The 27,718-nt window shown below is 51.1% G+C and overlaps 1 protein-coding gene and 1 pseudogene across 5 annotated transcripts; one reads left to right on the forward strand and one right to left on the reverse strand.

Annotated features, from left to right (window-relative positions):
- The first annotated feature begins 7,046 nt into the window (after nucleotides 1-7,046).
- Nucleotides 7,047-24,816, forward strand: LOC138812636 (zinc finger protein 471-like). 5 transcript variants are annotated; one of them, XM_070000666.1, is made up of 5 exons: nucleotides 7,047-7,099; nucleotides 7,602-7,840; nucleotides 12,861-12,987; nucleotides 14,436-14,528; nucleotides 16,447-18,830. In XM_070000666.1, exons 2-5 carry the CDS (start codon nucleotides 7,808-7,810, stop codon nucleotides 18,048-18,050), a joined length of 1,857 nt encoding a protein of 618 aa, XP_069856767.1. In that variant the 5' UTR covers nucleotides 7,047-7,099; nucleotides 7,602-7,807; the 3' UTR covers nucleotides 18,051-18,830. The 5 variants fall into 5 exon arrangements, 4 of the variants coding, with proteins under 4 accessions (XP_069856767.1, XP_069856766.1, XP_069856768.1 ...); XR_011367612.1 differs by lacking the exon at nucleotides 7,047-7,099 and adding an exon at nucleotides 24,758-24,816 and having other exon boundaries at nucleotides 7,463-7,840; nucleotides 16,447-18,263; XM_070000665.1 differs by lacking the exon at nucleotides 7,047-7,099 and having other exon boundaries at nucleotides 7,463-7,840.
- LOC138812393 (non-structural maintenance of chromosomes element 3 homolog) lies at nucleotides 21,117-27,707 on the reverse strand (annotated as a pseudogene).
- Nucleotides 27,708-27,718: the final 11 nt, after the last annotated feature.

Raw genomic sequence — 27,718 nt, forward strand, 5'->3', positions numbered from 1 at the left:
TTTTCTGGTCGGTCATGGGGCTTGAACTCGGCATTGACGCTGCCCCAGAGCTGCTTTTGCTCAAGGCTAGTGCTCTACCACTAGAGCCACAGTGACACTTCTGCCTTTTTCTGGGGGTTAATTGGAGATAAAAGAGTCTCACAGACTTTCCTGCCAGGGCTAGCTTCGAACCGCAATCCTCAGACCTCAGCCTCCTGAGATCTCAGCCTACTGAGCTAGGATTACAGGTGTGAGCCACCGACACCAGCTTCATTTATTATAAAATTTTAAACAATTTGGGTAAGGTGCATCCAATATATTTTGTTATTAGTCCATAAAGTTAGAAACAACAGGTGTTACCTTAGTTAGGAATGTGCTGTGTGACAAGCAGGATGGGCAGCACGTTTTACTATATACCATTCTTAACAGTCAGGACAATTTCATTTATTTTGTTAATTTATTTGCCAGTACCAAGCTTTGAACTCAGTGCTCAGCTTGCTCTGTGGTGCTTTAGGTTCAAGGCCACATCTCCGGCTTGGCTTTTTGCTGGTTATTTTGGAGATAGAACCTCTCTGACTTTGCTTGCCTGAGCTGGCTTGAATTGCATACCTCAGATCTCAGCCTTCTGAGTTGTTAGGACTACAGATGTGTATGAGCCACTGGCACCTGGTGTTCATTTAGCTTTAAAATTTTTATCCTAGAGCTGGGCATGAGTTGGGTCTTCAGGAAAGAGTAAAAGAGAAGCAAGATGACCACGTACCTGGCCCTCTCCTTTGCTGCTTGCTCATGTATGGCTCGTTTGTTCTCTTTGGCACAATGCCCCTTCCTGTAGTGCCCTCCCCAGCCTCTTCCCTCTTCCCTCTGCCAGCCTTGTCCTGAACTTGTGGTATTCTGTGCTGCTGTTTCAGGGTGCTGAACTGTTCAGGGATATGGCCATCATTTCTTCCCAGGAAGAATGGGAGTGTCCAGAGCTGCCTCAGCGGGTTTGTACAGGGAGACCTACAGGAACCTGATTTCTCTGGATGGGGTGCTCTGCTCATATCGCTGGGCATTTCCTCTGGCCAGTTAGTGGCTGATTTTCAGTTTGTAACCAGCTGGTCTTTTTTTTTTTTTCGGTTCGGTCGTGGGGCCTGAGCTCTGGGCCTGGGCACTGTCCCTCAGTTCTTCAGCTCAAGACTAGTGCTCTACCACTTGAGCCACAGTGCCACTTCCGGCTTTTTTCTTTTTTCTTATGTGGTGCTGAGGAATTAAACCCAGGGCCTCATGCATGCAAGGCAAGAGCTCTACCACTGAGCCACCTTCCCAGCCTCCAGCTGGTCATTTTTGAAGGAATTAAGAGCTGGCCACTGGCCAAAGCTTTGTCTTTTCTGACTCTCAGGTCCTAACTGTGTTTTCCTCTGTCCTTCTCCATGACTAAGCTCTGGATTGGGGTCTGTGTCTTGTCATCCCCAGGCCTTACAATCTTCAAGCCTGATGTGATCTTCCTGGAGCAAGGTAGGGTGACCTGGACAGAGGAATGGGCAGCCACAGGAGGCCTGGGCCCAGGTGAGTGAGGCATCTGTGCAGAGAGCAGCCTGCCTCTCCTCCCTCTCTGCTTTCTATCCTCCTTTCCTCCCTCCCTTCTTCCCTCCCCTCTCATAATGAGGTTTTACCTTAGGGCCTACTACTTGCTAAGCAGTTGCTCCCTCTCCCCATCCTCTCCTTTTCGTTGCATTTCAGTGTTAGAGTTGGGCTGTGGTATCAAAGTCTCATTTCCAAAGCATCCTATTTGTGCAGTTGCTCCGCCCCAGTGGGACATAATGGAAAGCTTTACGAGTTTCAGCATGGAGTTCCCACATTTCCAGGATGACTGGGAATGTTGAAGCCCATGTGAAAGCCAGCCAGGAAATCCAGACAGACCTTTCAGCCAGATAGCACCCAAACATGAAGATATGCCTGCTTTTACACCACCAGCAACCCTTGCTTTTTATCTGAAAACTCACATCGGAGGAAAACCCTCTGGATACAGTGAATTCAGGAAAGACTTCTGGGGAGATGAGTTCCTCCTGGATCCTCAAGGAATTCATTGTGGTAGAAAATCCTATAAGTGCAAGGAATGTGGGAAAGCCTTTAAGCACAGCTCGTGATTAATTCAGCATGAGAACATCCACTCTGTCAAGAAGCCCTGTGAATGCAAGGAGTGTGACAAAGCCTTCAATTCTGGCTTGGACTTTGTACATCACCTGCAAGTTCACACTGGGGGGAAGCTCTACGTGTGCACATCGTGTGCCAAGGCCTTCAGCTGCAGCTCACAGTTGCTGAAGCACCGGCGGATTCACACGGGGGAGAAGCCCTATGTGTGCATGGCGTGTGCCAAGGCCTTCAACCACATCTCACACCTGCAGGTGCACCGGTGGGTTCACACCGAAGAGAAGCCCTACAAGTGCCAGGAGTGCGGGAAGACCTTCGCTTCCCGGTCCCAGCTGATGCTGCACCAGACTGTACCCATAGGCAAGAAGCCTCACGAGGGCAGGGAGTGCAGGAAGGCTTTCAGCCAGGGCTCCATGTTCATCCAACACTAGGGAATCCACATCGGAGAGAGCTCCTACCAGTGCCAGCTGTGCAGCCGGACCTTCTCACATGTCTCTCACCTTACGGTACATTCCAGACTCCACACAGGCGAGAAGCGGCACGCATTCCAGGAGTGGGGGGAAGGCATCCGATCATCACTTTATGCTGCTTCAGCCTCAGCCAACTCCTGACGAGGAGGCATGCCACAAATATGAGGAGTGCGGAAGGCCCTCGAGTCAGGATTCTGCCACCACTCAGCATCAGAGACTGCGCACTAGAGAGGCACGTGTGAATGTAGTGGGCATAGAGAAACCCGCCCTTCAGTGTTCACCCTCTGCTGATCCTCAGAGAACTCACATTGACAGGCAACCATAGGAATGGAGTCACTGGGAAGAGCCACATGGCTTAGGCCAGTGTGGCCCCCAGTGTGTTTGGGGAAATGCTGAGGTTGGATGCCTCCTGGCAGGGCTCCTTCACCCACACTGGCACAGCCATGTGAACCTGGTGTGGAGATGCTAGACAGGGAGACAATGGGAAGACATTGTCTAACACATTGCAGAACCATGTTTTCTAGTCACCATTTACTAATTCTTACAAGAGTTACTTTGTGTTTTCTTGAAAAAGTAAAATAAATAAAAAGCCCAGTTACTCTTGGGTTCACAAGGAAGGAAATCCTACAGATTCCCTGAGTGGGAATGAAGGGATGCACTGAGTTTCCGGTGCCAGGGGAGGGAAGATGCAGGGCAGGACTCAACGGTCTCTTTATAAATGGAACCCTTAGCTATACCAGGTGCTCAGAGCTCCCAGGTCTGAGCCATAGAAGCATGAATCAAAACAACATACCAGGGGGACTGCAGGTGAGTATTTCTACATGTTTTCTAGTTAGCAGCTGAATTTCTATTTTGTAACTTCAGCACCTGGAACGAACAGTCCATACATACTCACGGCCATAACCTGAAGGTGTAAAGGTCTTCCTAGCCTCAGCCCCGTCTTAACCGCAGTCCTTATTTCTTCCCTTTGCAGAGGCAACCTAAGTTGGCGTGGTCCCTACTTTGGTTGCCCGCTTTCCATCCTGACAGCATCGCATCTAGCTTTAGCATCAGAACTGGTCAGTCTCCTCTTCCACCGGCCTCCTGCTCAGGGAGTCTCAGGATTGACCACTTGACCCTGGTGCCTGGAAGTGCTTGGTGAGAGCAGAGTTCCTGTGGCTGGCTTGGAGCTCCAGGAGAAGCTGGCTGTAAGCCCTCAGCATGTCCAGCAGTCGGCTGACTCCAGAACTGCCTCTGATGCCTCCTGTGTATGAAATCTAAAGTAGTACTTCAAGTTGTATTTTATGATGATCGGTCAGCGCAGCCTAAAAAACACATTTTGAATTTGACATTAGGCTCAGTACAGGAGTATATGGTGCCAGTTCTAGGACTTGAACTCAGGGCCTTGCATGCGCAGCACTTGGCTTTTTACATTCAAGGCTGGTGCTCTACCATGTGAGCCACAGCTCCACTTCTGTCTGCTTGGTGGTTAATGAGAGTTTAAGAGTCTCACGGACTTTCCTGTCAGGGTTGGCTTTGAACTGTGATCCTCAGATCTCATCCTCCTGGGTAACAAGGATTAGAGGCATGAGTTACCGCCTCTGGCTTGAGAGTTTCACCTTTTGATTTATATTGTACCAGCCTAAAAGGACCTCACCAGCCCTCCTCTAAAAAGTCAGCTACCTCTGCCGTTACCTGCTACTGGGTTTGCCTGCCCGAGGGGCCCACTGCCCACTGCACAGAGGAAATCCCATGAGAGCCTCGTTGTACTCCTCTCTGTGTTGTGACTGCAGAGCGGTTGCTGCTGAGCCTGCTTATTTGGAAACAACAAACCTGTGTCTACCCTCAGGTGCCCTGGATAGGAAGTTGCTCCCTCCTCGCTCCAGGAGGCCCTTCTGCAGTTTATTTTCACGTTTTGCTGCAGTAAAGCAATGGTTTATCTTGGTTTTCTCCCCGTGTTTCCCTTGCGTTCAGTCATGTGCCGTTCATTCAGGTGTCTTCCATCAGTGCTTGTTTGCTGTTGTATATTTGAAATGGTCTTGCTGCACAGCACAGGCTGACCTCCAACTGTCATCCTCTTGCCTCCGATGCCTCCATCTATCATCTCAGTGCTGAGATCAAAGGCAGATGCCACTATACCGGCCCAGCCTCCTGCCTCCAGCTGTGTCCAGTTCCTGAGCACTGAGATCATAGACCTGTGCCACTATGCCTTGGTGTTTCAGTTATGCCTTATGAAATAGATTCAGAATTTACCATGTGAATCTTTTGCTTAGGTGAGGATCTCACATCTTCTCTGATGACAGGTGTGAGCCACCAGCTTGTGTCTCCATTTCTTTGTTGGTGAACATTCAGGTTGGTTGTTTGCTGAGCTGGGCGCCAATGGCTCATGCCTATAATTCTATCTACTCAGAAGGCTAAGATCTGCAGACTGTGGTTCAAAGCCTGGCAAGAAAGCATGTGAGACTCTATCTCCAATAAACTACTCACACACACAAGCTGGAAGTGGCACCGTGGCTCAAGTGGCAGAGCATTAGCTTTGAGCAAAAGAAGCTCAGGGACAGTGCCCAGGCCCTGAGTTCAAGACCCAGGACTTGGTGTGTGTGTGGGGAATATAAAAAAGTCTTCAGAGCATCTTTTGTCTTATCTGGATAGAGATCTGGCTGTTGGCTGTTGATGCCTCGATTGCACAGTTGCTGCAGCCTGTCAGGTCTGACAGCTGACATCACCTGCTGTAATCTTGGCTGAAATATCCGTGAATTGGGTCCTGGCCTCTAGGGAAGTTGAATCAAGGTACTCAGCTAGTGCTTTTTTTTTTTTTTTGTCGGTCGTGGGGCTTGAACTCTGGGCCTGGGCGCTGTCCCTCAGCTCTTCAGCTCAAGGCAAGCGCTCTACCACTTGAGCTACAGCACCACTTCCGGTTTTCTGGTGGTTTATTGGAGATAGGAGTCTCACGGTCTCTCCTGCCGGGGCTGGCTTTGAACCGCGATCCTCAGATCTCAGCCTCCTGAATAGCTAGGATTACAGGCGTGAGCCACCAGCACCCGGCTGAGCTAGTGCTTTTAAGGAGGTGGAGAGAGAGGCAGGCTGGAGAGCTGGCTGCCACTCCACCCAGGAACACTGCACCTTTGAACACATTTCAGTGGATTGAGGAGTCCCTGCTCGCAAGGCGTTAGAATCGTCTGGGCTGACTTGTGCCAGAATGTGGTTGTCTGGAGGGGAAACCACGAAGTCCCCATGGGAAAGCTTTCAAGTTGTAAGGAAGCCACTCTGTAATGGCCCAATAACTGGTCCCCTGGGTGGCCTAGTACTGTGGCCCACACCTGTATTCCCAGGTACTGGAGATGGGCAGGAGCTCTCTGGAGCTTAGGAGTTCTAGGCAACACAGACTCCACTTCAGAAAAGAGGGGGCTGTGTTTGGCGGTATAGCTCAAGTGGAAGAGCACTTACCTGGCTTGCTGAAGGTCATGAGTTCAATCCCCAAAATATAGGAAAACAAAAAACAAAAGCGGTATGCTTGGCCAGGTGCCTCAGCAGGTGCCATGACAAGTGGCCCCACTTGACCCCACCTGGGAGCATCTGGCTCCCCAGTTTGTTTTGAACCTAAATCATTATTTCTAACGCTTTTACCTGGGGATTTTTTTTTCCTCTCGGGGTCATCCTGTAGGAACTCCTCTCCATGCAGCAACCCCTGACTGGAAACAACTGTTCCCTTCCCCACCATTTTTTTTTTTTTTTTTTTTTGTCGGTCGTGGGGCTTGAACTCTGGGCCTGGGCGCTGTCCCTCAGCTCTTCAGCTCAAGGCAAGCGCTCTACCACTTGAACTACAGCGCCACTTCCGGTTTTCTGGTGGTTTATTGGAGATAGGAGTCTCACGGTCTCTCCTGCCCGGGCTGGCTTTGAACCGCGATCCTCAGATCTCAGCCTCCTGAGTAGCTAGGATTACAGGTGTGAGCCACCAGCGCCCGGCTTTCCCCACCACTTTACACACCAATTCCACCAGATTTTGTTGTTGTTGTTATTTAGGTTTGTTTGGTTTTTTTTTTTTTTTCTTCTTCTTCTTTTGTAAGGTAAGCGCGGCCCTCCAGGCTCAACTTCCCAGGGCTGGGATTACAGGTGAGAACCACCAGGCCAGGCCCACACTGATTAATTTTATTTGTGTTAGTACACTGGAGTCTGGACAGAGGCTTCGTGTTTGCCTGGCTAGCGCTCGGGCACATGAGCCACACCTCCAGTTGTGCTTTTTGTTGGTTATTTTGGAGGTGAAATAAGTGGGTAACTAGGGATGCCCTGGTCTCCAGGCAGGGAAGTGGGCATGCATATCCTGTGCGCCTGCGCATAACTTTCAGTTTCCCCCCCACCGGCCGCGCCCTCCTGCGTAAACACGCAGCCACCCACGCTTGCAGCGGAGGGTCTCCACTAAGCTCCGCCCCCAGGGTCTAGCTCTGTCCCCTCCGGCGTGGGCGGGAAGGCGCGTGCGTACTGGGGTCTCCCGTGTCTGCTAGGCTGCCGGTGGTTGACAGCCTCCGGCGCGAGCGAGGCTGGTGAGCCTTCCCAGCGGCGGTGTGGGCGCGCGCTTCCCCGAGGGCCTGGGTGGGGTCAGGGCCGAGGTGGGGCCGGGGCTGGGGGCTGCGGAGCTGTGCGGGAGGAGGTGTGAGCGGAGGGGCCGAGGCTGAGGGAGCAGGTGACGGGCGCGGGGCGGGCGCTCGAGCTCGAGCCCGGCGCGGGGAGCCCTTGGTCTCCGGCTGCTGAGATGCGGTGTCCAGGCCGGCGCGGCTCCCCGCCGGTCCCGGGCTGCGGCCGGGCTCCCGCCGGCCTTCACCTCCCAGGGCTCCGTGGAACCGAGGCCGACCCGGGGCTCCTGCAAGTGGGCCGAGGCGGACGTGGCGTGTCCGTGTGCGGCGGTGTCCCGCGTGTGACCGGCCCCGTGCCCTGGTCACCTCGGCCGTGAGAACCCCGCAACGCCTGTGCACGGCTCCTGGAGGGAGCCCGGGGATCGCAGCACTGCGGTCCCTGCTTTGGGTTTTAATGAGCGTGCATTAATAGCTTTTGAATCAGCACGTGCGGATGGAATCGAGAGGCGTGCTCCCTGAACACTCCGTTCCCTCCGTGAGGTCCCCGCAGCTGCCCGCAGTGACACACACTGGGAGGCGCAGCCCAGCCCACATCCTCAGCCCGCCGTCCTCCTACCTCAGCCCGCCGTCCTCCTACCTCAGCCCAGCTCTCAAGAGAAACCTGGAGGCGAGGCCAACATGACTGGTGAGCTGGTGAAGGCCACGGCCCAGGTCAGTGCGCGTCTACTTTCTCCTCCACGCAAGTCAGTCCTGTTGATCAGGATTTAATTTGTGTTCTGATTAGCATCTTCTTCCACCCTCGGTCCCACCATGTCTAGGGGACACTGCCCCTAACTTAACTGTCTGGTGGTCATAGCTGACTAGGGCGAACCTCTTCTTACATCATTTTTTTTGGTAGTACTGGAGATTGAATTCAAGGCCTCACACTTGCTAGACAGGGGCACTAGCATTAAACCATGTCTGCAGCCCCCTTTGCCTTAGTTATTTGAAGATAGGATCTTGCTGCTTCTCAGCCTAGGCAGGCCTGGTACTACTCAGTCCTCTCATTTACTCACTACAAAGCTGGGAGAGCACTGAGGGTCTTGGGCTTTTATAGTTTTTACAAAATCTCTCTCTCTCTTTTTTTTTTTTTTTTTTTTTTACAAAATCTCTTTGAGGGAAAGTTCTCCTACTGGTGTTGTTCCTCCCTGATCCTGGATGCTTGAAATCATAAATCCAAAATATTAGGTGATATGACAAAACCAACAGGACTTAAGAAACAAAGAACTCCCACTCATCTGGTTGAACCACTACCAAATATCCCCATGCTGCTGATCACATATATGGTATATAACATGTGAGCACCGTTATATATTACAGACTGTGATAGACAATTTGCTCCAGGAAAGTTAGAATGAACTTGTGACTTTAAATGAGCATCATTATTCCACAATACTGTGAATTTCCGGAAATTAAGTAATCACTTAATCACAATCAAAAAAAAAAAAAAAAGAACCTTGGGGAAGGGAGGGAGGGAGGGGATGGTAGGGGGAAAACAATGGAGGGGGTAACAATGTTCAAGAGGAAGTGTACTCATTACCTCACTCATGTAACTGTAACCCTCTGTATAGTATCTTTACAAAAAAAAAAAAAATCTCTTTGAGGGAAAGTTCTCCTACTGGTGTTGTTCCTCCCTGATCCTGGATGCTTGAAATCATTGGATTCCCTGTGATTTGGGGCTTGTGTTAGAGGACTTGGAAGCAATATAGGCTAAATTAGAAATATTGATGGGGCTTGTGATGTATTGGAGGGGTCCTGGGTGTAAGTAAAGCCAACAGTCACTTCCAAGTTGAAGGTTAGACATATTTAGAAGGTGATGAGTTTCTGAGAGCAGTTGTAGCTGGAGATGGAGCAGAAGGACGTTTTAGGGGAGCCTGTGTGGGAGGGTAGAGTATTTGGGGGATTTGGGTTTTAAGAAGTTTGTTAAGGTCTTTATCTTGGACCCCACCTCCATCAGATACTCCCAGCAGTGGGAGATATGTCCAACAGACCCATTCTCCCCTCTGACCATGGCAGATACACTCCGCAGGGTTTCCTTTGCTTTGACTCTTCAGTACTTCTTACCTGAATGCTGAAAAACAGCAGGAGTACATGTACCCATGTAACAGGCCCTTTGCTAAGAGGACTAGGCAGAGAGGGTCTGATTTCCAGAAACTTTGGTTATATATTTGCTACCTGGATCTCTATACACGGGGAAGGTTCCCACCGAGAACCTTCCCGGGGGAGAGAACCCATAGAAAAGTGTTACACTGAGATATATGATCCACATCACTGTTTGGAGGACTGTCAAGGAGTGAGATGGAAGGAGAAAAATAATTGGTCTAGGTCCAGAGTCCACGGGTATTCTAGAAACAATATGAAAAAGAAGAAAAAATGCAGAAACAGAAGTATCCTAAACTTAGGTGACCTGCTGACAGAGAGTCCACTCTGGCAGAGCTGCTGTTCTCAAGCTGATACTCAGCAGGAGGCCGGTAAAGGAAATGAGGAGACCAGCAATTATAGAGTGCATGGGACTTTTAGGATAATAATATGAAGAAGAGACAGAAGAAGAAGAATGGTATTTGGTTTGCAGTGTGGTTGGTGAGATTCCCAAGGAGCCACAAGTCCTGGAGGAGCTCTAGTGTTTGAGAAAGGGAAAGGTTAAGGACAGGTGTGGGTGGTCACTGGAGATCTTCTAATAGAGTGATTGAGCAGGTGTGAAGAGTGCAGAAGGAGAGCATCTAGGTGCCTGACTGTTCTTGGACTACTATGGGAGAAGAGTCTGGAAATCTTCAGGAATATAGGTGCTGTGGGAGCAGAGCAGAGTTTTTCTGAATTTGAGAGCTCAAGTCTGGATGTGGGCCCAGGAGGGATGTCCTTTGAGCTTTGCTGCAGTGGGAGTGCTTAAAATGACCCTGAAGGGGCCTGGCCATTTAGGTTGGAGAGGAGAGAAGATGTCTGCTGAATGACGACAAATCTACGTGGTCCCCCATCTATATAGGGGACATATGGAATCCAGAGGGCAGAGGCTTAGGGAGGAAAGAGTTGGGTAGTCCCAAAGTGAGTTGAGGAAATGTGATGAAGGGGAACCAGTGGTGGATGGGTAGGGTTAGAGGAAGGGACTGATGGTAACCCAGGTAGAAGGAGAGGTTGCCCATGGAGAAGGTCAAAGGGGAGGAGTTGGGTCCAATCCTGGTGGACTTGGATGGCTAGTTTGGTAAGAGTAGACTTTAGGGACCATTTGACTCATGAAACCTTTCCAGAGGGTGGGACCACTGGGCCACTCCCTGAGTTATGGGGTGAGTGAATTTGAGCCCATTGTCCACTTGCAGAGAGGTTGGGAGGCCAACCTCAGGGTTTCCTTCATTAGGGTAGAAGCCATGGTGGAGGCTGTGTGGTGGGTGGTGGGGAATGTCTCCACCCATTCTGAAAAGGTGTCCACCTGGACCAATATATATTTAAACCCTTTCCAGGGTTGGGGGCATGAATAAAGTCACGCTGCCAATCTGCAATAGGGCAGGAGCCCCTGGCCTGGGGAATGGGGAAAGAAGGAGGCTTTAGAATGGAATGGTGGTGAGATTTTTGACAGAGTAAAATTTAGTTAATTCTTCCAACACGTTATTATCTGTGGGGCTCAGAAGGACCTGGGTCTTTAGGAAGGAAGTTCTAGAGTGCAGATTAGGATGAACAGGCCATATAAATGTATGAGGACAGGACGAGGAGGAAGATTGCTGTGGCCAATCATGTTCTTCCTCCTTCTCCTCCTGCTCCTGCTCCTCCTCCTCTTCCTGCTCTTCTTTCTCCTCCTGCTCCTCCTTTTCCTCCTTCTCCTCCTCCAGGGTATAGGAGGGCTGAAGGGGAGGGAGAATTGGAGTAGAAAGATATACTGGGGCATGGAGAGGCCCTGGGCTTCCTCCTTAGCCAGTTTACCAGCCTGATTATGGGCTTGGGTGATGTTGAGACCATCCTGTGGGTGCCCCTTGCAGTGGATTATAGCCACCTTAGATGGGAGCAGTGTTGTCTGAGAGCTTTTTAGTGAGACCCCATTGACAGTGGAGTATCCTGTCAAGTCAGAAAGCTCCTTTCCCTCCAGATTAGAGCACTGGAGTGAATTATATTGTGGGCATATTTTGAATCAGTATTTATATTAACTTCTCTTTCCCATGCTAGAGTAAGGCACTTGTTAAAGCAATCAGTTCAACCTATTTAGATGAAGTTTTTGTTGTTGTTTTGTGGGCGGGGGGGGGGGGGTGGTGGTGGTGGCAGAGAAACTGCTTCAATGACCTTGCAGGAAAGCAGGGCTGCTCATGATAACCTTTGATGATGACATAACCAGTCAGTTTTTCTTGTGAGCTTCCATCTCTAAACCAGGCAGGAGCTTCAGAAAGATAAACATCCAGGATATGCCTGAATGGGTTGAGGGTCAAATCCACAGCCTCAGCGCAGATATGTGAAGTTTATCCCGTGACTGGTTGGCAGGGCGAAGCGGGGCAGGGTTGAGGGTCTTGCACTGATGGAAAGAAACTTAAGGGGCTGAAAGGGTGGCATGAAGCAGTTGCAGTCGGGATGAGGGTAGAGATAGGAAGGCTTTATGACTGAGTGGGTCCTTAATAGAATGGGAAGACATAATGTTAAGGGGACTGTGAATAAGGACAGATGCTGTAGCCAGGATGCCAATGAAAATGGAGTCTAGCTGCCTGGAAAGATAAGTTATCGGGTGAAAAGTGTCTCCAGCCTTTTGACATAGCAATCTAGGACTTGCTGGATTTATGTTGCTCCAACTAGAAAAATCCAGTGTGAGATGTGGAAGAGAGGATTAGGAAACATGAAGCAGAGGTTGGGCAGACACAGTGTTTCATGGTCAGCATGAGGGCAGAGAGGTTTACCCCCCAGGCTGCTCGGGCTAGACCCCACTCGTCCAATCAGTGCCCCTGGCCTGTGAGGGGCAAATGATGATGGAGAACACCATGTTTCTGTTTTTGAGAAATCTGATCTCCAGAGATAGGATGCAAGCAAACAAACACAACAGTATTAGAAAAAGAAAGCCTTATTCTATTACTGAACACCTTTTCTGATTGTACGGCATCTAATCCTCAGTTCTCCCATACATCCCATGTTTACCTGGTAAGTTGCTATGAATGAATGTTTTTCTTCAAAAGGAATTGCATGTTTTCCAAAAACTACCAATGAGACTTGACTTCATCAATAAAAACAAAACTGTACCCACTGTATGTACGTGTGTACACATATATTCATTATAAATTAAATATTGAATGCATGTGTATAAGTGTATACATATGTTTTAGTATGAATTAAATGAGTTCATATACATGAATACACACATATAATAAGTGTAAACACTGGGGAAAGTCCATAGAAAACCATGAGAAACAGGAGCAAACGCAATCTTTTTTTTTTCTGTCAGAACTGCTCTCCAAATCTATTCCTCAGTAGTGGCTGAATTATGTCAAATATTTGACCACCTTTTGCTTTCAAAGATGAACTTGCCTTATTTAAGTTTAAAGATGTGCAATGGCGGTCCAGTCCTCATTACTTCTCAACTAACTAGAAGGTAAAGCTAGAATTCAGGATACCAGGAGTTCACAGTGACGTTTGAAAAATCTCGCCATATGTGTATAGGAAAGCGTCATGACTTGGAACTCTGCATGAACATGAGCATTGGGTGGTCAGAAATGCATTTGTGTCATTTCAGGCCATGGTGACATTCAGAGATGTGGCAGTAGACTTCTCCCTGGATGAGTGGGGATGGCTGAGTCCTGCTCAGAGGAATCTGTACAGGACTGTGGTGTTGGAGAACTACCAGAACCTGCTATCAGTGGGTGAGGCTCCTTCTCTCCTATAAAGCCCAGAGTCTACCCTTAAGGATCCTGTGCTTTTTTATTATTGGTACTATGTTGTGTGCAGGTCAGCATGGAATTTGGGAAACAATAATCAGGTCTGATGAAAGTTTTGGTGAAGGCTGGGAGGGTGGCTCAGTGGTAGAGTGCTTGCCTAGCATGCATGAAGCCCTGGGTTCAAGTCTTCAGGACCACATACACAGAAAAAGCTGGAAGTGGTGCTGTGGCTTAAGGGGTAGAGCACTGGCCTTGAGCGAAAGAAGCTCAGGGATAGTGCCCAGGCCCTGAGTTCAAGCCTCAGGACTGGTAAGGAAAAAAAAGTTTTGGTGAATTTGGTAAATCAGATTCTCTATGTATGAGTACACCTATGAGCAGTCAGGGACTCATAACACCATACAGCTCTACCCAGGCTCCTCTGCTCCAGTGTTGTCTCTGCCCTACAGGATAATTACCCTCACCACTACATGGTAATGAGGTTCACCAAGAATATAGCTTGATCGTTATAAGTGCATAATATCACTTTATCTGTCTTTTTATTAATCTATGATAAATCGGGGAAACACAAACTATGAAAAGAACATTAGATGCTCACCCTTAGGGAAACTCGTGCAGCCCATTCCAAGCCTCATGACCACCTCCAGCTGGCTTTCTGTTCTCCAGAGCCTATCCCCCAACCTGTTGCACTTCTTGGAATGAAATCTATGTCTTTAGCCAAATTTGCAAAGTTTGAAACATTTTATTGAAATGTTTATGGGTTTTTAAAAATATCTTCTTTTGGAAGTTCAGTTACACCCAAATGGGAGCCTTTGCTGTTGTACATAGATCTCCTCATTTGGAACAGTCAAAAGATTAAATAATTTCCACTGATGGGGCTGGGAAGGTGGCTCAGTGGTAGAGCGCTTGCCTGGCATGCATGAGGCCCTGGGTTTGATTCCTTAGCACCACATAAGCAAAAAGTAAAAAGCTGGAAGTGGTGCTGTAGCTCAAGTGGCAGAGCGCTAGCCTTGAGCTGAAAAGCTGAGGGACAGCACCCAGGCCCAGAGTTCAGGCCCCATGACCGGACCAAAAAAAAAAAAAAAAAAAACCAAGATAAATAATTTCCACTGATTATCTTTGACGTGACTTCTGTGTATGATTGCATTTTTTCCCCCTCCTATGTTTAGAAGTTTTGACTTTCCTCACGGACATTGTAAATAAAACAGGACTGGGCTAAATTTTTGCCCTCCCACACCCCTAAGAAAATACTTGACCATGTCTAGAGCTGATGTTGGCACTCTTACTGGAACATGTTGGAGTTTCACGTAGTTCATCCTTCCAATGTATTTTATGCTTTCTCTTTCATTCCATGATGTAGTTGTATCAAAATTAGGGAAATTGTAGCCCTGAAATGACCCAAATCATAGCCTACATTAATGTCTTTTCATACACAGGAATTTGCATTTCTAAGCCTTATGTAATCTCCTTATTGGAGCAAGGGAAGGAACCCTGGGAGACGAGCACAATGACAAGGAGCCTACTGCCAGGTGAGTCTTGGAGAACCAGGCAGGGAAGTCCTTTCTAGAGAGTATCCTTCTTTCTTCAGAAGCTTCTTTTTAATACCTGGATTGAGCTCGGGGCCTCACACTTGCTAGGTAAGCACTCTGCCCTTTTAGCTACAACCCTCATTTTGCTTTTTTTTTTTTTTTTTGGTTGGCTGTGGGGCTTGAATTCTGGGCTTCAGCACTGTTCCTGCACTCTTCAGCTCAAGGCGAGCACTCTACCGCTTGAGCCACAGCACCACTTCTGGTTTTCTAGTGGTTTATTGGAGATAAGAGTCTCATGAACTTTCCTGCCTGGGTTGGCTTTGAACCTCTATCCTCAGATCTCAGCCTCCTGAGTAACTAGGATTACAGGTGTGAGCTACCGGTGCCCAGCTTCATTTTGCTTTTGAGAGAGGGTTTCCTAACTTTGCCTAGTTCACTTTGAATTTATTTGTTTTTTGATTTTTTTTGGATCCGGGCATGGGGCCTGAACTTGGGTCCTGGGCACTGAGCTACCTTCCCAGCCCTGATTTATTTATTTATTTATTTATTTATTTATTTATTTATTTATTTATTTGGTTAGTTGAGGGGCCTGAACTCTGGGCCTGGGAGCTGTCCCTTAGCTCTTTAGCTCAAGGCTAGCACTCTACTACTTGAGCCACAGTGCCACTTCTGGCCTTTTCTGCTTAGGTGGTGCTGAGGAATTGAACCCAGGGCCTCATTCATGCAAGGCAAGCACTCCACCACTGAGCCACCTTCCCAGCCCCCACTTTGAACTTATGATCCTCCTTCCCCCGCTGGAATGACAGGCATGGGCCACCACACCCGGCTCCAGCAGCTTCTCCAGCCTTACAGGCCAGAGTAAAAGCTAGTTTTTGTACTTGGCGTGTGCCCCCAAATATTTTCTTTTCTACTTTATGGTCTTCTTTCTAATAAGTTCTTTTTCAAAGAGTAAAACAATGAAACCCCTCTAAGAAGTGACACTTTTCCTAGGTTGTTAGATATAGAACATGAGTGGGAAAGTTCCTTAGTATGCAACCCCAAATCCAGAGCTCTGTGGGACCTGAAGATTTTTGATTCACTGAAACACAAATATGTAAAGGATGGATCATAGTGGTCAGATGCCAGTGACTCATGACTGTAATCTTAGCTACTTAGATGAGATTTGGAGGATTATGGTGTTTTTTTTTTTTTTGGTCAGTTGTGGGGCTTGAACTCTGGGTCTGGGGGCTGTCCCTCAGCTCTTTGGCTCAAGGCAAGCACTCTACCACTTGGGCCACAGCACCACTTCAGGTTTTCTGAGTGGTTTATTGGAGATAAGAGTCTCATGGACTTTTCCTGCCAAGGCTAGCTTTGAACTGTGATCCTCAGATCTCAGCCTCCTGAGTAGCTAGGATTACAGGCCTGAGCCACTGGTGTGAGCCGGGTGGCCAGCTTCTTTAGAGAATTTTTGAGCAGAAGTACTGATATTAAAAAAATTTGGCCTGCATATGTAAATTGATTCCAAATGAGAGAGGTCAAGGATAAGGTCAAGGCACATCTGATGATCACTGCTGACCTCTTCTCTAGGACATTACAGCCATCCTCAGTTTACCCAGTCATTTTTATATACTCCTTTGTGTGTTTGTGGTCAGTATTTCTTAACCGTGATTAAAACAAACAAACAAACCTAGTATAAATAACTTCGGGGAAGGAAGATTTACTTTGGCTCTTTCAAACCTGCCCAGAGGTATTCCCAATCAAGTTGACAATTCAGGTGAACCAACACCATGTTGGGGCTTCCTTTTATATTTTCCACTTGAGATGCTTGTACAGGATGGATTCTGTGGGACATACTGGTTTTTAATTACCTTTCTTATTTTAATTGTTTCATTTGTGAACAGCCCATGATAAAGACTCCTTGTTCTTGGGCATCTTTCAGATGGAGAGCCTGTGTATGAGGGACAGGATTTACCTCTGAAGCAGTTCATGTGTAATGACATGTCAGTGGACAGATTTGCCAGCTTTGGATTTGAGTTTTCCACTCTTGAAAAAGATTGGAAATGTAAAGGCATTTTTGAGAAGCAGAGGGTAGTGCAAGAGCCATCGAGCAGGTCAGAAACTTGTGAAGACACCCTCACTAAGGAAACAGGCCACAAATGTACCAAACCTGGGAAATTAGTGGAAGAGAATATTTATAACTACACGTCTGATAAGAAAAGCTTCTCCACACATTCCAAGGCATGGAAATACAAGAAAATCTATACAGGAAAGAAACTTTTTAAATGTAATGAGTGTGATAAAACCTTCACCCATAGCTCATCGGTTACCGTTCACCAGAGAATTCACACGGGAGAGAAACCATATGAATGTAAGGAATGTGGGAAAGCTTTCAAGCAGAGTCACCACCTGGCTCAGCACCACCGAACTCACACCCGGGAGAAACTCTTTGAGTGTAAGCAGTGCAGGAAAGCTTTCAGCCAGAATGCATACCTTATTGTACACCAGAGAATTCACACTGGGGAGAAACCTTACAAATGTAAGGACTGTAGGAAAACCTTCAGGCAGCCTTCACACCTGGCTCAGCATCAGAGAATTCACACCGGAGAGAAGCCCTATAAGTGTAAGGAATGTGGGAAAGCCTTCAGGGACAGCTCCACGTTTGTTCAACACCAGAAGTGTCACAGTGACCAACGACCCTATGAGTGTAGTGAGTGTGGGAAAGCCTTCCGGTATAACATGTCCCTAACTCGGCACTTTAGACGTGATCATACGGGAGAGAGGCCTTTTGACTGCCTCGATTGTGGAAAAGCCTTCAGTGTCCATATAGGACTCACTCTGCACAGGAGAGTTCATACCGGAGAGAAACCCTACAAATGTCACGTGTGTGGAAAAACCTTCCGCAGTGGTTCATCCCTGACTGTCCACCAGAGAATCCACACAGGAGAGAAACCGTATGAATGTGGTGTTTGTGGGAAAGCTTTTAGTCATCGTTTGTCACTCACTGGGCATCAAAGAATACATTCTGGGGAAAAACCCTATGAGTGTAAGGAATGTGGGAAAGCATTCAGGCAGAGTGTACACCTAGCTGTTCATTTGAGAATCCATACCGGTGAGAAACCCTATGAATGCAAGCAGTGTGGCAGAGCCTTCCGAGAAAATTCGCAGCTGAACACTCATCAGAGAACGCACACGGGAGAGAAGCCTTTTGAATGTAAGCAGTGTGGTAAAGCTTTCAAAAGAAGGCCGTATCTGGTCAGACATCAGAAAGTTCATACGGGAGAGAAGCCCTATGAGTGTCATGAATGTGGTAAAGCCTTCAGCCATGCTGCCTACCTTATTCGACACAAGAGAGTTCATACTGGAGAGAGACCTTACAAGTGCATGGAGTGTGGGAAGGCCTTTGGTGACGGGTCAAGCCGGACTCAGCATCAGAGGCTTCATACTGGCCAGAAGCCCTATGTGTGTGCTACATGTGGGAAGGCATTCAGAACCAAGTCATCTCTTAACTGTCACCAGCGATGTCACTCAGGAGAGAAGCCTTAAGCATACACACATGACAGGGCCTTCACACCTTGCCAACCCCTTACTCCTCATCAGAGAACTCAGCCTGAAGATAAACACAAATACAAGGAATGTGGGAGAAATTTCAAATTAAAATGGGATACCTTAGTCCTCACGGAAAGAGTCCTGCTGGAGAGAGAGTTCTTAGGAATGTGTGAGGAACATGGAAGCCGCAGACGTGTACATTTCTGATCAGTGAGTTTGTTTTGCATCTCCTGGTATCGTCTCAGGCATTGCTACTTTCTGTGGTGCCAGGTTCTGTGGTTATATCTGCCAAGTATTTTTGGAATTCATCCACAGCTTCAGTTCCCATGGGCCTCGTTCAAAACAGTTGTTTCTCCTGGAAATTTCCCAATCCTCTGAACTCTTTGTGTCTTCAAATTCATTCTTCATGTCACAGCCACAGGGGCCTTTAAAAATGTAATTGTTGGCTGGGCGCTGGTGGCTCACGCCTGTAATCCTAGCTACTCAGGAGGCTGAGATCTGAGGATCGCGGTTCAAAGCCAGCCCCGGCAGGAGAGACTGTGAGACTCCTATCTCCAATAAACCACCAGAAAACCGGAAGTGGCGCTGTAGCTCAAGTGGTAGAGCGCTCACCTTGAGCTGAAGAGCTGAGGGACAGTGCCCAGGCCCAGAGTTCAAGCCCCACGGCCGACCAAAAAAAAAAATGTAATTGTTAGCAGGGGTCCCTGGCATCTCACACCTATAATCCTGAAGAGTCTGTTCAGTAGAATGCAGAGAATCCTTAGAGTCACCAAAATGTCATCGGCTTATGAATCTCAGGTGATTTTCTTTCTTTCTTTCTTTCTTTTTTTTTTGGTCGGTCGTGGGGCTTGAACTCTGGGCTTGGGCGCTGTCCCTGCGCTCTTCAGCTCAAGGCGAGTGCTCTACCACTGCTCGACTTCTGGCTTTTGGTGATTAATTAGAGATCAGGGTCTTCCAGACGGGGATACCTCTGAATTGCAAGCTCTGGGGGGCAGAGGAGACTGTGTCCCCAACCCAAGCCCCCAAGCCACCTGTACCTCCTCGCCCTGGGTAAGAACCTCAGCACAAGTTGTGAAGTCTGCGGTGGCTCTTCCTGCTTGGCACCGCCCAGCTGCGCTGGTGGCCTTACCCACCCACCTACCTCCTACATACCTACCTACCCTCCTACCCATCCACTCACCTACATACATACCTACCCACCCACCCACCCATATACCTACCTACCTACCTACCTACCCACTCACCTACTTACATACCTACATACCCACCCACTCACCCTCCCACACTACCACTGTGTCTGCATGCTTTTTATGGGGGGGGGGGGTGGTCATGGGGCCTGAACTCTGGGCCTGGGCTAGAGCTCTATCACTTGAGCCACAGCGCCACTTCCAGCTTTTTTCTTTTTGCTTATGTGGTACTGAGGAATCGAACCCAGGGTCTCAGGCATGCAAGGCAAGCGCTCTACCACTGAGCCACCTTCCCAGCCCTCTGCGTGCTCTTGAGTCGGCTCTGACTCCCGGAAGCCATGATTACCTTTCGGCGTCGCCGCCTTTCGTCTTGGGACTACGTTTCCCGGCGGCCATTGCGTCGAAGCCACGCCCACCGCAGGCACCGCTTAGTGGCGTGAATGACAAGGACCGGCAAGGTGGGGCTGGTCTGGAGGCCGGGCGGGGCGTCTGGGGGGTGGGGGGGGATGCCCCGGGGTGACCCTGAGGCCCCGGCGCCCGTGCGCTCCCACGGTGACACGCAGGGATGGGCGAACGCGGGGTTCCCCGGGGCGGAGCGTCCCCCGCACAACGCCTGGGCCTGGCGGAGACTCTGCGGGGGCCCTGGCAGCCCGTGCCTGTCCTGCCCCCGGGAGACCGGGGCCGTGGGGACGGAGCCGGGCCGCGGAGATGAAGGCTGCTGCCTTCGAGTACACGGAGAGGGGAGGGGCCTCCGCGGGGTGCAGGGTGCGGGTCTCCTCATTCCACGCGGTCACCGCTCAAAACTGCGTGTCTCTGATTCTCCTGCTGAACTGTCCGCAGGAACAGGCCAGGGGCAGCGGGGCACATCCCCTCCGCTCCAGCGCGCGCGGTGGTTCGGAGCTCGGCTGGGTCTCATCCCCGGAGCGGAGGGAGGGGCCCCTGGGAGGTCTTTGGGGGGGGAAGGAGGGAGGTTTTTTTTGGGGGGGGAGTTCTGCAGGAAGTCTGGGGGGAGGTCTGCGGGGGGGGGGAGGAGGTCTGCGGGGCGTATGGGGGAAGGGGGAGGTCTGCAGGAGGTCTGGGGGGAGGCCAACGGGGGGGGGGAGGTCTGCAGGGGGTATGGAGAAAGGGGGGGGTCTGAAGGGGGGGAGGTGGTGGTGGTGAAGTCTCTCCTGTACCCAACAGAAGGAAACAAAGCTCCCTTTGAAAATAGTGGTTTGTAGAAGTGTAACTCCATAACCAGTTCAGGAGAGGAGGAAAGGAGAGGATATGGCCTGCTGTGTTGAAGCTTGGCCACGGTGGTCAGCATGTGCTGGTCATGAAGTAAGTCCTGCCGGGGATCCAGCATGGAGTTCTCACAGACATGTCACTTGGCGCACCCACACAGTCAGCACGCCTCTTGGTATTGAGAATGGAACACTTCATCTTTCTTGTTTTCTTTGCTTATTTAGTTTTGGCAGTCCTGGCGGTTGAACTTGGGCCCTCATACTTGAAGCACATTGCCACTTAGCCATGCAATCCCTAGCACCAAAGGGGGTGGGGGGAGAGGGAGAGAGAAATGAGAATGCCAGAGAAGTGAGGGGCATTTGCAAGCTGTGATTTTGTGCGAACGCTGAGCTTGTGCGGTCCCTCAGAAGGCGGCTGGTGTTCAGATGCATTGAGTCACAGACGGGGCTAGAGACAGTGTCCTCTGGTGTGGAAGGACGGCTTGGGTCCTTACACTCTCTCTCGTGCGTATCAGGAGCTGCACGACTGTCCGAACCGCCCTCCGGGGCAGTCCACAGGACTGACAAAAAAAAAACAAAACAGCTGCTTTATCCGCTGACTGAATATAGATGTTTTCTCCCCTCACATAATCTAGCACGGACTGCCAGGCAGCTCAGTACACAATCTAGGGAGAGCACAGGGCGGGTAGGGTGTGGGATGGTCACGAGAAGGGGATAGAGCAGCACCGGGGCCCCAAGCCTGTGACACTACTGAGCTCCATGAGGCCGTGCTAATGCACCTGCACTAGCAATCAAGATGATTGCAACACAGGTTTTATGTAAGTGAATAAAATACACTTCTAAAACATCTGAGCATGATGTTTAGAACACACTTGAGAGGAACAGAATAAAAGGGCAGAGAGGGGAGTATTTTTGTTTTGCCCAGGCACACGAGCAGAGAAGACGGAGCAAGAGAGGACGGGTGGGATTGCCGTCCACCATGTCCTTCCTGTCCTGGTGTGGAAATGGAGCCACACATGCATATTGCCTCAGTGGCTGGACCTAGCTGGTCTGGAATCTTCCTATGTGCACAGTAGACAGTGCGTTTAAACACGCGACGGCCTTTGCAGTGGTCAGTGCAGGGACAAGGCTTTCCACTTGCCTCACTCTTACCGTGATAGAGCCATGTGTGTGCTTGGTTTCTCTCAGCATGGCCGTCTGTGCGGGACAGCCAGGAGTGGTTTCCCCAGTAGGACTCACTTGCGGAGCGGGCGGTGGCCAGAGCTGTTGGTCCCATGCGTGGCTGCTCGGCTGGCAGCAGAAGCTGGGGCTCCATGTGTGCAGGTGGAGGGGAGCTGAGGGGCTGGGCCATGCAGGCCATGCAGGAAAGAGCAAGCGGATGCTGGGCACCCAGAGGAGCTGGGGCTGTGGTGCCCTTTGGGCTGGCTGCGGAGACCCCATGGCTGTGAAGCGCACCAGGATCTCCTGGGGGGCGGGGGCGGGGGAGGAAGGGGGAGAGAGCTTTTCGGATATAGTGAGTGTGAGAAGATGTTTGCCCAGAGTTCCTTGCTCATGGTCCACTGGCAGATCCACAATGGGGAGAAGCCACATGAGTGCAGGAAGACCTTCGTCCAGATAGGATGCTTCAACCAGCACCTGTGGGTGCATACTGCAGACCAGGCCGGCGGTGCGGGAGAAGCAGGAAAACCTTCAGGCCAACTGCACGCTCCTCCTGCTGCCACCGAGTTCATGCCTAAGACCCAGCAACAGGCCCGCTCGTGGCTAGCCATCTGCCACGTGGCCGGGTGTGTCTGGAGCCCATCCTCTTGACTCTCCTCTAGTCTGGGGACATTGCCATCCCATGACACTGCAGTCACTTAAAAACTCACCTTTTGGCCTGGGATGTGGCTCAGTGGTGAAGTGCCTGCCTAGAAATGCTAGGCAGGTTTGACTCCCAGAACCACCAAAACAACCAACCAAAAATCCCCTAACAAACTCAGCTCTCAGCTGGGCACTGTTGGCTACTCAGCTACTCAGGAGGCTGAGATCACAAGAATCATCATTTGAAACCAGACGAGGCAGAAAAGTCCATGAGGTGTTTTTTGTTGTTGTTGTTGGCTGTGGGTCTTGAACTTTGGGCCTGAGCACTGTCCCTCAGCTCTTCAGCTCAAGGCAAGCACTCTACCACTTGAGCCACAGTGCCACTTCTGGTTTTCTGAGTGGCTTATTGGAGATAAGAGTTTCACAGCCTTTCCTGCCCAGGCTGGCTTTGAACTGTGATCCTCATATCTCAGCCTCCTGAGTAGCTAGGATTACAGGCGTGAGCCACTGGCGCCTGGCCAAGCAGCTGCTTTGTGTGCCCAGGTTTCTTATGGAAGTCATTAGCCACATCATGGTCCGCCCTTCCCCTCCACAGGCCGCTGTCCCGAGTTTCTGCAGTTAACACGTGAAGGAAATCTTGTCCATACCTGGGTTGGGAACCAGACATGGGAGGCTTCTGGTGGAAGTGCGGACAGGAAGGCCTCCGGGAGGGGACATCGGTATCTCACTGGGGACCCCTCCCCCCATGTCTCCTGACCCATGAGGGGTCACCAGGTCTCATGAGGCCCCATTCCTCACAGCGCCTGGCAGTGCCGTCCACCTCTTCTGTGGAGGCACACACCCGCCATGGGCTCAGGCCTGCTGGTCTCGGCCTACGCCACACAGCTCTGCTCTGGCGGGGCTGGGTTTCTAGCAGCACTCAGACAACCAGACCAGACTCAAGTGGGCTGAGGGAGATTTGAAGATCTGTTCACACGAGGACCTCTCCCTGCCCAGAGTTCACACGTGGACCTCCCCACACCCACCAGTCTGCTTTCTCTGGGGATTTGTGTGTGTGTGTGTGAGTTGTGGGTCTTAAACTCAGGGCCTGGGCACTGTCTCTGAGCTTTTTCCTTCCAGGCTGTGTTCTACCACTTTGAGCCATATCATCACTTCTGGGTTTCAGGTGGTTAATTGGAGATAAGAATCTCATGAATGGGGCTGGGAAGGTTGCTCAGTGGTAGAGCACTTGCCTTGCATGCTCGAGGCCCTGGGTTCGATTCCTCAGCACCACATAAGAAAAAAGCTGGAAGTGGCGCTGTGGCTCAAGTGCTAGAGCGCTAGCCTTGAGGTGAAGAGCTGAGGGACAGCGCCCAGGCCCAGAGTTCAGGCCCCACTACCAGACCCCCCAAAAAAAGAATCTCATGAACTTTCATGCCCAGGCTGGCTTTGAACTCTGATCCTCACCTCACATCCTTCCAAGTAGCTAGGATTACAGGTGTGAGTACTGCCATCAGGTTCTCTGTTTTGTTTGTTTTTTTTTTTTGGCCATTCTTTTAGTTTGGATGTGTGATACTACTGGCTGTTTATATTCTGGCATTTCTAAGTGTTCCTCACCCTTTGGCCTGGTGTACATGAATAAACAACCATTTTAAATAAACCATTTGTAGGAGGGAAGACAGGTTGGCCACCCTGCAACAGAGCTGAGATATTGTCTGGAGGAAGGGAGCTCCTGTGGAGACAGACAGGGCCCTGCCTTCCTCAGCCCCTCCTGGTAGATTCCCAAGTCCTGGAAGTGAGGCTGGGAAAGAGGAGTCTTTCCTCTCAAAGGCAGCTGCCCCCTGGGGCCATTTGAATCACCACTTTGCCACTTACCAGCTGTGTGAGCTGGGTAATGCCTGAGGGCTGCCTGCTACTGGGATTTGAACTTGAGGCCTTGCATTTGCTGGGTAGGCCCTATTCCACCAAGTCATGCCTCCACCAGTTCCTGTGAGATGGGGTCTTGCTTCATGCCCAGGTGTACACTCTGGGCCATGGCCTGCTGATTTTAGGCATCCTGCCCTAGTTTGGGTGATGGGTGCATGTAATCAAACATCTATTTTTTTTTAAAGTTAGTATACATTTTATACATACATATATACATACAAAAGAAAAACAGTAAAATAAGCAAAACTGTTCTTTCAATCTGTTCACAAGTGAAAATGTTGGAAACAAATAAAACAACGCTCCTCCAAAGACTGGGATTTTGCGAGCTACATCCTTCCCACCCCTTCCCCCGAATTCTTTCAGTGTATGACACATTAGAGGGAGTGTGGGGAGGGTGGTCCCCATCTCCATGTCTCCACCCCCCCTTTCTTTCCCCGGAGTCAGGAGGACGGGCCGGGGCGCTGGACGGGGGTCTAGCCCGGTTCTCTTCATCCATCAAAGCCTCGCAGTACTGCACGGGCCAGTCCTTGGGGTCCTGGTTGTGGATTTTGGCCACGAACTTCAACACTTTCATTTTGCTCGTCTCCAGGTTGGTGCGGGGACCCCACTGCAGTTTGTAATCCACGGGATCCGTGTGGGGGATACGCCGGTACTCCAGCTACCGCTGCCGCACGAAGTCCTCGGTGATGAGTTTCTTGGGGTCCCCGAAGATGAGGTGCCGCTTGCTGGGGTACACCCCCAGGCGCCGCAGGAAGTCCCAGACCTCCGTCTCAGTGATGGTGTTACCCTTCATGAAGATGAGGCCCAGCACGATCATGAGCAGGCCGGCGGCGGGCGTGCCCTGGTCGCCGCGCACTTCGGCGTCCTCCTCCACGGGCTCCAGCGTGTTGACCAGGATGTAGGCATTGCTGCGCAGCTCCAGCTCCACTAGCTCGTAGCCAAACATGTCGCGCAGGCACCCGACCGCCAGGCGCAGCAGCTCCGGGAACACGTCCTTGTAGTCCCCGACCACGTACTTCAGGATGTCGGTCCGCTTGATCGGGATCTTCTGGTCCTTCACCAGCAGGAACTGCACCAGCTCCACCACCTTCAGTTCCAGCTGTTTCTGGGTCCGGGGCCCCACGGCCGGCCGGCGCGGCCTGGAACCGGCGGCCTCCACCAGGCCCCGGGGCCGGCGCCGCCCGGGCGACCGGCCCGCGAGACGTGCTCGGCGCCTCCTCCCAAACTCATCTTCTTTATGGAGAGTCTCAGACTTTTTTTTTTTGGCCCAGGGTGGAAATCCTCCCATTCTTGGGCTTGCACCTAGCTTAGGACAACAGGGGCCTTTGCACCAGCTATGGGTTGAGAAGCAAACGACATTTCTGCCTGGACTGATGCCTCGGTTTCCAACCTCTCAAATGGCTAGGGTTACAGGTGTGAGTGGCTCCAATCTGGGTGTCAGAGTTAGGGACGGGGGATCTGCTGTGTGCCTATGGCCACCAGGTGATGCCTGGCCCCTGGTGAGGGATAACTCCTGTTTGGGCAGCTGCGGTCTCCTGGTGACCAGGTATTTGTAGAGAACAAAGCTTTTCATTTGTGCATGTGCACACGCGTTCATCCAGCCATTTATTGTGGGGTGGATTTTCCACCGGGCAGTCATTCTTGAAGAGCCCTCATGATTCTTTTTTTTTTTTGGGTCCGGTCGTGGGGCCTGAACTAGGCCTGGGCACTGTCCCTCAGCTCTTCAGCTCAAGGCTAGTGCTCTACCACTTGAGCCACAGTGCCACTTCCGGCTTTTTTCTTTTTGCTTATGTGGTGCTGAGGAATCAAACCCAGGGCCTCAGGCATGCAAGGCAAGCACTCTACCACTGAACCAACTTCCCAGCCCCTTGTCCAGTGATCTTTTAGTTGTCTTTTGTGTATGGATTTTCCAGGGGCTTAAAAATTGAATATCTTGCCGGGGGCTGGTGGCTCACGCCTGTAATCCTAGCTACTCAGGAGGCTGAGATCTGAGGATCGCGGTTCAAAGCCAGCCCGGGCAGGAGAGACTGTGAGACTCCTATCTCCAATAAACCACCAGAAAACTGGAAGTGGCACTGTGGCTCAAGTGGTAGAGCGCTTGCCTTGAGCTGAAGAGCTGAGGGACAGCGCCCAGGCCCAGAGTTCAAGCCCCACGACCGACACACAAAAAAAATTGAATATCTTAAAAAAACAAATTGCACATCTTAAAACAATCGCACATTTCATTTAAAAAAAGCTCAGGCTTCCAAATGCACACAGTGAGACACGGTCGGATGCACGTCTCTGTCCAGTGGCCCCACCTCCGGACATCACACCCACAAAACCCAGGAACACACACGGGCCTCTGTGGCTCCCTGCCCTCCCTCACCCGGCTTGACCCTGGAAGCAGTGGCCGGAGTCCTGGGCCGGTCCGTCTCTCACGTCCTCGCAAATGCCCCTCCGCAGTTCTAGAAACTGTCAAATCTGCCCATCAGTTCCGGACCCTTGTCCCGAGAGCCAAAGTGACCACCTAAGAACAGCCCTGCGCTTTCTCAGTCGCTGTCATCCCGCGCTCTCTGGCCTCCAGAGAGCTTTGCTTCCAGGCACAGTGGGGCTTTTCCCAGGTGGGCGGGTTGGGGGTCCTTCCTGGTACCCAGCACAGAGGCCCAGAACTGCGGACAGAGCCGCGCGCCGCGGCCCTGGAGGTTCAGCACTGCGGACAGTGCCACGCGCCGCGGCCCCCGAGGTTCAGCACTACGGACAGTGCCGCGCGCCGCGGCCCCCGAGGTTCAGCACTACGGACAGTGCCGCGCGCCGCGGCCCAGCGGCTCAGCACCGCGGACAGCGCCCCAACCCTTTCCCCCCCCCCCCCCGCGCGAGTTCAGTATTGCGGACATTCCTGCCGCGCTCGTAGCGGTTCAGAACCGCGGACAGCACCACTTGAAGCTCCCCACCAACTGAGGTTCAGCACCACGGACAGCACCAGGCTGCCGCCGGGCCTCGGGTCCCGCAGTCCAGCACCGCCGCGGCCTGGAGGTTCAGCACCACGGACAGCCGCACGCCTAGAGCTGTGCACTTGGTTTCAGCACCTCGGACAGCCGCACGCCTAGCGCTGTGCGCTTGGTTTCAGCACCTCGGACAGCACCACACAGAGACCGCGCCGTGTTCCAGCACCGCGGACAGCGCCGGACGATGCCTCCGCTGTGCGGTCCAGCTGCGAGGACAGCACCTTGCAGGGCCCCTGGTCCGGATGAACCGCGGGGCTAAGCAGGGAGTTGGCGGGGGGGGGGGGAGGGAGAACTGGTTCTTGGTGGTAGATGTAGGGAGGGTAAGGAGGAGAAAGCCTCGATGGCTGGATGGAGGGTGGGGCCGCTGGCTGAGAAGTTACAGAGGGCACTGGGGTCACAGAAGTCACAGAGGAGGACTGGGTCCAGGAGGATGGGCAGCACCCACCGACTAGGTTCGTTCGGCGTGGTTTGGGGGCCCTCATGGCTTGGGGCGGCCCGGCAGTCATGGCCCAGTTCTATAGTGGCCTCTGCTCTGGTTCTCGTGGGAAGCATACTGAGACGGA

This window comes from Dipodomys merriami, unplaced genomic scaffold (assembly GCF_024711535.1).
Source record: "Dipodomys merriami isolate MVZ:Mamm:240054 unplaced genomic scaffold, mDipMer1.0.p SCAF_57, whole genome shotgun sequence".
Classification (NCBI taxonomy): Eukaryota; Metazoa; Chordata; class Mammalia; order Rodentia; family Heteromyidae; genus Dipodomys; species Dipodomys merriami.

What these genes read in the sequence shown, in the direction of transcription:
- LOC138812636 (XM_070000666.1), top strand. Translation starts at nt 7,808, where the DNA reads ATGACTGGTGAGCTGGTGAAGGCCACGGCCCAG. An exon ending in TGGTGAAGGCCACGGCCCAG is followed by an intron (nt 7,841 to 12,860) that starts GTCAGTGCGCGT and finishes GTGTCATTTCAG; the next exon opens with GCCATGGTGACATTCAGAGA. An exon ending in GACAAGGAGCCTACTGCCAG is followed by an intron (nt 14,529 to 16,446) that starts GTGAGTCTTGGA and finishes GGCATCTTTCAG; the next exon opens with ATGGAGAGCCTGTGTATGAG.